The 8489-nt window shown below is 47.6% G+C and overlaps 1 protein-coding gene across 1 annotated transcript; it reads left to right on the top strand.

The window, feature by feature from the left end:
* Nucleotides 1–1860: 1860 nt before the first annotated feature.
* LOC135830122 (uncharacterized) lies at nucleotides 1861–4602 on the top strand (the record flags this gene model as incomplete). The annotated part of the gene is given in 2 exon segments (XM_065342513.1): nucleotides 1861–1928; nucleotides 2535–4602. Coding segments are annotated over 2 exon segments (417 nt in total), but the record flags the coding sequence as incomplete, so codon positions are not given.
* Nucleotides 4603–8489: the final 3887 nt, after the last annotated feature.

The raw sequence follows: 8489 nt of genomic DNA, 5'->3' as shown, positions 1-8489 counted from the left end.
GCGCGCACATCCATACACATGTGCGTGAACCCCCCCCCCCCCCACACACACACTCCTACCCATACACATATGCGTCTACCCCCCCCCCCCCCTACACACACACACACGTGTACACAAACGGATACACACGCACAAACACACACACACACACACACAAGATACTTGTACGTGTACATGGTCTTCCTGGTGCAGATGCTGGGCCAGCACAATGGCAAATACCTCCATCAAGATGCTTGATCAAGTGTTGTGATAATGGCACTGTTTGTTTGTTTTTACAAAGACGTGTGGGAAGGATTACAATGCGTTATAATTCATAATTGTTCTTTGCCTTGTACTGTGCAGACCAGAGTGCTTCGCCATCAACTCCTGGCTTTCCATCGGCATGGTGTTCAGCTGCAGCGGCATCTGGTCCGGGGAGTACAAGTTGCTGGATGGCTGCACTGACACAGGATGGGTTTGCGTTGGCAATGCAATACGGCAGTCATCCGACATTATGAGCTACAAGTTTATGTAATTTATATTGTCGCTCGTCCAACAACGTCAAGGCTCTGCATGTAAACACAGGAGAACACCATAATAATTATACTACTCAAGGGATAATAATTATAATTTTGGATTATCAATTTCTTGACATTTATGAGTTCCTGTCTAAACCATGTCGTGATATTGATTGCTATCTGCTCACAAAGTACCTCGTATTGTAACAATACTCTGCTTAATCACTACCCTCTGCCAATTATTAGATTCGCACAATATTCACAACATATGCAACACGATGCTGTCTATTGACACTACTTCGAACTGAAATGCTCACTACTCGTCTCCCGTTTTCAACTCCCTCTACCTTATGAATACTCTACTTTACTGGTTTCGTTTCTACCCTTTCCATTGCTGCCAGCTCCCAGTCTTTTTCAGTGCACAGCACCATATTGAATTTTTTGTGATTTGATGTACACATACTTTGAAATTGAAATTCGAATTACATGATCAGATTTTTGTTCCACATGTTCTATTTATTTCGACTTCAAGCACAACCCTATCGATGAAGGGAAAGAAGCCGCAGAGAGACGCCTACTGAGTCTAATGACTGCCACCGTCTCTCAAACAAGAACAATTTTTTGTCAAATTGAAAAATCTCACCTGTTAGTGTTGCTCACTAGCCACTAGTGACTCGAATTGTTCGTCCACGAAATTTGCAATATACCACTACGGTACCAGCAAGAGTAGGTAAGTTGGCGTAGAACAACAGCTATGCAAAGCCATGTTCATCTCCGCTTCACTTTGGAAGGCAGTACAAGCACCCTTCATACCTCGACATTGCCTTGGAGTGGAAGCAAATTCACCATGTGTTTTTCAATTCGCTACAATCGATCTTGGGGTGATATTCGTGTCTTCTTCATCACCACTGCAGGCTGGACAGCCTTCGGGAAGACATGTGTCGCTCTCCTGCTCAACAGATTCCTACATCTAGATTTGGTTACCGTCAGGGAACGAAATAGAGCTGCAAAACACCAAAGTAATTGTTTTCTTCCATTCAATTACACTGCTGAGCATGCACAGCATGGTGACAGCTAAGCAGTACGCACGTCATCAAGCCCAATTTCCAAATATGGAAGGTGTTATTTATGAAATTTGACACGGTTCCTTTTCTCTGATCGGCTCGAGACATAGCTCATCGGAATCAGTGCCCAATTCTCCTTCGGATAAGCCATACTTATTTTTGGCGTTCAGTTTCCCTTTAATCTGTGCGTCTGGCATGTGTGTGTGTGTGTGTACCTGCATGTGTGTGTGCGTGCGCATATGTGTGTATGTCTGCCTATGTGTGCACGCCCGCACCCGTGTGTGTATTTCATGGTATAGATTTGCTTACCGCGGATATTCTCCTGGTATGGTCAGGACTTTGGAGACACCAAGGAAGAGATCATTCAGTGAGTCAGTAGCTGCGCTTATGTCTGCGTGTATGTTGGGGGTTAAACAATGGCGATTATATTTTGCCATGGAATCTCTATCTATCTATCACTCTCTCTCTCTCTCTCTCTCTCTCTCTCTCTCTCTCTCTCTCTCTCTCTCTCTCTCTCTCTCTCTCTCTCTCTCTCTCAGAATGGCCGAATATACATGCATTAAATTAGCTGCCGAGGTTCTGTTGATTCTCAATGTTCTCTAACTAATGCTCTCTCTCTCCCTCTCTCTCTCTCTCTCTCTCTCACTCACTCTCTCCCTCTCTCTTTATCTGTGTGTGTGTGTCGGGGAGCGGCGTGGCCATTTCTGGCAGCTGTCAATAGTAGTAGTAGTGTGTGTGTGTGTGTGTGTGTGTCTCTCTCTCTCTCTCTCTCTCTCTCTCTCTCTCTCTCTCTCTCTCTCTCTCTCTCTCTCTTTCTATCTATCTACCTATCTCTGTCTCTATCTCACCATATGTATGTGTGTGTGTGTGTGTGTGTGTGTGTGTGTGTGTGTGTGTGTGTGTCTCTCTCTCTATCTATCTATGTCTACCCCTCTACACGCGCGCACACACACACACACACACGCACACACAGATGGTGCAGCCAGTACATGTCCAAGCAGCAGCTCTTCAACCTGGAACTGATGAACGACATGTGCTTCTCCTCGCCCATCGAGATGCAGTTCACCGACTACAACTGGCGGCTGAACGCACTGCCGCCCAAGCAGGCCATGGATGACGCGGAGGTGTACCGCCGGCAGCGCATACAGCGACAGTCCACGGCCACGCGCCCATTCATCACCAGCTCCATCAGTGCGCCGACCAGCTTCGACGAGGAGTCGCTTTCGTCGCACGCCGCCTGCGCCACGTCTCTCCAGAGCTGCCCGCAGGTGGCCGAGTACGATGCAGACGACGGCTTTGCTCAGGAGTACGTCGGTACATGACCGCACGTGTTCCCCTTCGTTGCTGTTCAGCTTCAGTTTATTGTGCTTCGGCGGTGTGGTGTGGATCTTTCTTGATAGCTCACTGCACCGACTGGCGACACGGGGGCATGGCTGCCTGCGACATAAACTTTTCCCGTCGCCTTCTTCAGGTCGTATCCGTGAGAGCGCTGGCGCTTGAGCGTGGCGATCTGTCTGTGCGGCGCGTCCGCTGCGTCTGTTGTCCTTGCACCAACTGCCGAACCTTGCCGGGAGTTGCGTTCGCCTGGCCTGCTATACTGGCGGTTGTGTCTGCGTCAGTCCGTATCCATAGGATCTCATACTCCTCCTCCTCCTGCTACTGCACCCTCTACGCACAGACTGACGCACTGTGTCCTGCTCATACTGACTGCCGCCGCCGTGGCGCGTTTCACACAAGTGCCTGCTCATAAAATATAGAACTTTCTTTTCAATTGTCACAAGTAGAGATTTTTATTCGCCGCCCCGTGTCCAAAGCATCTCAGCAGTCTCCGCCACCATTGTAGTGTCTCGAGACTGCCGAGTCAGGAGGGAAAATCCCTTTCCTCTACAATCGGAAGAGTTGGGAGCGGCACTATCGTTTCATATATATTCTTATCTGGAAACTAATTTTTCATCGGCTAAATCTGAACAATGTCATATTCAACTTTCCGTTCTACTTGTTTCGCCCCAATAGGACCTGAAAATGTACTTGTTATCTCGTTGCGCCTTTCAGCAGTTTCATGAACCTCCTTCTTTCTTTTTTTCTTTTTTACTAAGCTTGGTTTTAATTGCCTCTGCATCTCACCAGGAAGGGTGAATACGAGCCACCTGCCTCTGGCTAAACCCGGTGGTGTTTTTTAATCCTTTGCATCTTCCTCTCTCTCTCTCTCTCTCTCTCTCTCTCTCTCTCTCTCTCTCTCTCTCTCTCTCTCTCTCTCTCTCTCTCTCTCTCTCTCTCTCTCTCTCTCTCTCTCTCTGCTATGGTTCTGGCCTGCTTTTAGCTTTGCCGTTGCTGTCTTTTTTTCTTAAAATAGTAGTGATATGTCTAGGTATTTCTGCTTGCCAACTGCCCTGCCTCTTCAAGCCCATCCCCTGACTCTGTCAGCTTCATCCCCTGCTTCTTCTAGTTTTTGCCATCGATATGACTGTAGTGTTACAGGTTTCGAAACTGGCTTGCTGCTTCTCGTTGTGATCATAGCTGTCGCTTCATGCTCTCCTTATCCTATCCCTGCTGAGAGATGCGTTGCTGCCTGCGCCTTTGTTTACGCAGTCTATTTATAATTTGTCTGTGCAGGCTCTGTACTGCTTCTTGGTGCTCTTCTCGCCTGTACCTGGATATAAGATGTCCTGTATTGGCCGCCGCTGCTGCTGCTGGATATGCGTGCGTTTGGAAATGCTGTGCGTATAGTGCGCAGTTGCTGTAGCGTGGTAGTGCTCGTGTGCTCCCGTCGTGCATATTGCACAGCTTGGCTATTTATCTCTCTCTCTCTTTCTCTCACACACACTCTCTCGCACTCTGCAGTCTCTGCTGGCGGTTGTCAACTGTTTGCCTGTTTTAATAATAGATTTCTCTCTCTCTCTCTCTCTCTCTCTCTCTCTCTCTCTCTCTCTCTCTCTTTCTTACTTGAATCCGCTTGGTAGCAGCTGCCGGCATTATTCTCATGATCTTTTTCTCTCTCAAGCCTAACTCTTGTGTAACTAAGAGAATGTTTTGCAAACCTCTATGAGCGGCGACGGCACAGGGCTAGGGGTTGTGTTTGTTATAAATAATTATTATTGTTTCTCCTGTGTAGTGTTTACCACTGACCTAGCGCCTCATTCTTGCCGGCCGTTTGGTCTGGGTTTTCAAACAGTGCAGGGTATAGGGGGAGCGCCTTCGTTGTGGTTTTCTTTTCTTCTTCTTTCTCTGTTCTGGCGTGCCTGTTGTGAATACTGCCAAGTCTTTCGAAGTAGAGCAGTAATTGCCGCGCCAGGTTTTGCCACGAGTACATAACTCCATTGTACTCTTGCTTTCACTCTAAAGGCTCCCGAGGCACTGGTTCAGATCATGCAGTATGTTCATAATAGTGCACAAGCCTGTGTGGACTGTAAACCAGGGAGTCGTAAAATACCTTTTTTTTACGACTCCCTGCTGTAAACGTTGGAATTTTTCGCTTGAGATAAAATTCCGCTATATTTTTGCGACCAACACACATTCGTGAATACCGTAAAGTCTTGTACAAAGGCCGCACTTGAATAGAAGCCGCAATTTTGGGCCCATCAAATCACACAATCATAAGCCTGGTTTTAGTGTTGACATACATAGAAATGCCTGTCTTGCTACTCTTGTATAGAAAGCTTGTCTCATATAGAAGCCTGCAAAATTTCACCAAGAAAGTCATAGAAGCTGCGGCCTTTATACAAGACTTAAGTACTGTACTTGACGGTATACATGTATAACTATAATTGCCGTACACTGCTTTGCACATTGACTGCAGAATACATTGTTTCAACTGAAGAGATACAATCGTGAAAGTTTCTTGTTGCAAACCAGCATAAATTCCTAAAACTGGGGAAATTTGCACCATCTTTACCAACGAATTTAGAAATTGTTCGTTTCTGGGTATAGGTGGAGGCCAGTCCTGTTTGAACATGGTCATGGATGGTCGTGGCAGCTTCAGTGAGGCAGGGCAGATTGAATGCTGGTGATAATACTGTACACGCGCCTTCTCTACTGCAGCCTGTACCGGAGAACTAATAGCTTTCTAGTGTATACGGGTACTTGCTTGCCCGGCGGTCCGCGACCGGGCACTGCCCGTGACTTTAAAATTTAATGTCCGTAACTCCGAATCACAGACGTGTACATTTCGACAGGGAAAGTCCATAGATATGGCATATGGTGCAACTATTTCCACAAAAAGTGACGAAAGAGCACTACCGGCAATATTTCCAATGAAACTCGCCCGAAGGGAGCCCGGTAGACCGAAGTGCCCGTAACTTTGGGGCCCCGGATATCCGAGGTATGAGTGTACATATTATAATTATTTCCACTGAATCTCTCCCGAAGGGTGCCCGTAACTTCTGGGTTCGGGTAACCGAGGTTACAATACTGATATGAGTGGACATGTATATAGTAAACCGGATGATTGTTTCTCTTGGGAACCACTCACCACCTAGGCTGTAGAGTCATGAAAAAAAGTGTATGCCGGCAAATAGAGACCATTAGCAAACCGTCACGCTTACGGTCGACCGATTGGACAGCTCTGATTCCCAATCATCCAAGCATGCACGGCGCGTGGTGCGGGGAAGCTGGGTTGTCCGGAGAAACGCGAGGGAAAATCGATTTTCGAGAATCGTAATCGTTTCGTGATCACCCGTTGGGCCTTGAGGCTGCTCCAGTCGTGCTCACAGAGCGATTCGAGTTTCCCGCGCGCCGGCCTCGTTCCCAGTTTGTCCCAATCGTCGCGCCCGACGGTTTGCTAAATGGTCTCTATTAATAGTAAAACCACTGCTCCCTGGTGTGCACTGGGGGGGGGGGGGGGGGGGGGTACCACAGCTGGTTTAATGATTGCATAAACCAGCTCCCGTGCCACACACACACACCATGTCGATAGCGGACAAGATCTGAATGAGACCACGAGTGTGCAACTCCAGCTACTAGTAGCTATGGAGTCTGCGACGGCAGAACTTCACATCACGTGATGAACCCGTACACATTATTTGCACTCTGTGCATGATAGATACAGGGTTGTACCAAGAGTACATAACCCCCCAGAGTGTGCAACTCCCACATACCCTGTTGTCCCGACAGAATTTCAAGTTGACGTCATTATTTATGACGCAATGCTCCTTGCAGCAGCTTTTACAACATGTGTACGGGTACGGGTGTCAACGCATCACACGTTTTTCTTTGCAATAATTTGTACAGGATCGATCGGCTTCGCGGTCAACCACAGGTTCCGGATTCGTCTGATAATCCGTGTACAGTGCGCATTGCATCATCAAAATGACGTCAACTTGAAATTCTGTCGGGACAGCACCCATAGTGGCCACGTGGAGTTGCACATTCTGGGGGGTTATGTACTCTTGGTTGTACGCAGCCCAGCTTTGGGTACAACTCTCTTGTGATCACTTTGCACTGTTTTCCAGTGTAACCTTTTGAACCATGTCACGTGATGCGAAGTTCTGCCGTCGCAGCACAGCATAGAGGTTGTGCAGGCAGTTGCACACTCTTGCTGTTTTTAGTCTTGGGGGTTATGTGCTCCTGACGAGACGGATAAAGATTAGCGCCAGATAACTGACAAACACACACGAGCGCGTGGGCGCGCGCACACACACACACATCACTTTCTTCAGGCATGCGGTCGGGCCAGCACTTCAAAGCAACGCCTCTCACTAGCAGTCGTCTGGCAGTCACCTCAACTGACAGATGAACATCAAAGAAATTCGACATTACTAGGAGTATACTGAGGTACAAAACATATGCAGAGATCTCAAACCTCATCTCAGTTCAACACCAGAGCAGGATGTATTAGGTAATACCAGGATGAGTACATAAACCGTTTTATGTACTGTTCTTGGTAGTACTTTGAAGTAGAATAAACTGCACAATGACAGGCACTAAAATGATATGAGACGTTCAAGCGAAACAGAAACCAGGAGGAGAAGGAGGAGGAAGAAGAGGAGGAAAAGGATGAGGATGAACTTGATTCAAGCAGCTCAGGGAGGTGAACATGTTCTGGTGCGAGCCGGGTCGCCGCTAGCAGCGAAGAAAAGCCGCGGTCCTCGGTCAAACACCCATGCACTAGCTCTGCAGTGCAGAGCGCAGCCTGCTGCTGAGAACAACTAAAAGAAATGGAGAGAAAGAGAGAGAGAGTGACTGAGTGAAAGAGAGAGAGAGAGAGAGAGAGACAGAGAGAGAGAGACAGAGAGAGAGAGATAGAGAGAAAAAGAGAGAGAGAACTCGGAGAGATCGTTAAAGAGTCAATAAAGACACAGGAACTAGATGCAAGGGAGAAAAAAAAACTCTAATAGGACCACGGCATTTGCCATGACCAAAAACAGGGATCGATGGTCGGAAGATTCAACGACTCTCAGCAATAAACATAAGGAAGATGTTGCACCAACGTTGAATGTGCAAGGAGGTAAGAAGCGTGAAACATGCAGCTTAACTGCAGACATGCACCGGTCCCGTGGAGAAGTGTATGCGTGTAACCAACAGCAGAACATGAAGTGGAGTGCCAAGCACGCGTTGGCCAAAACTACTCATGTCCCAGAAACTCGTGTGCGCAGCAGGGTCCACACAGCAATGCTAGACAGGGTATTGGACAGGCACACAGAGGTGCAACTCACGAGATAGAGAAAGAGATAGAGAGAAAGAGAGATAGAGAAAGAGAGAGAGACAGAGAGAGAGAGACAGAGAGAGTCAGAGAGAGAGAGAGACAGAGATAGATAGAGAGATAAATAGAGACAGAGGAGAGAGGAGACGATGTAAACGAAAATGAATGACACATCTTGCTTCTCGAGGAATAGGTGCTGCCCGCTAGAGGGCATTGCTAGGACTAGAAGGGCTGCATGCTGACCAACGCAATATTACGCGGCGGCCGGGTATCGTGGGGAGATCTGTGTAG

This window comes from Sycon ciliatum, chromosome 13, assembly GCF_964019385.1.
Source record: "Sycon ciliatum chromosome 13, ocSycCili1.1, whole genome shotgun sequence".
Classification (NCBI taxonomy): Eukaryota; Metazoa; Porifera; class Calcarea; order Leucosolenida; family Sycettidae; genus Sycon; species Sycon ciliatum.
Note: the sequence above shows the minus strand (reverse complement) of the source record. Positions and strands in the feature narration are given on the sequence as shown.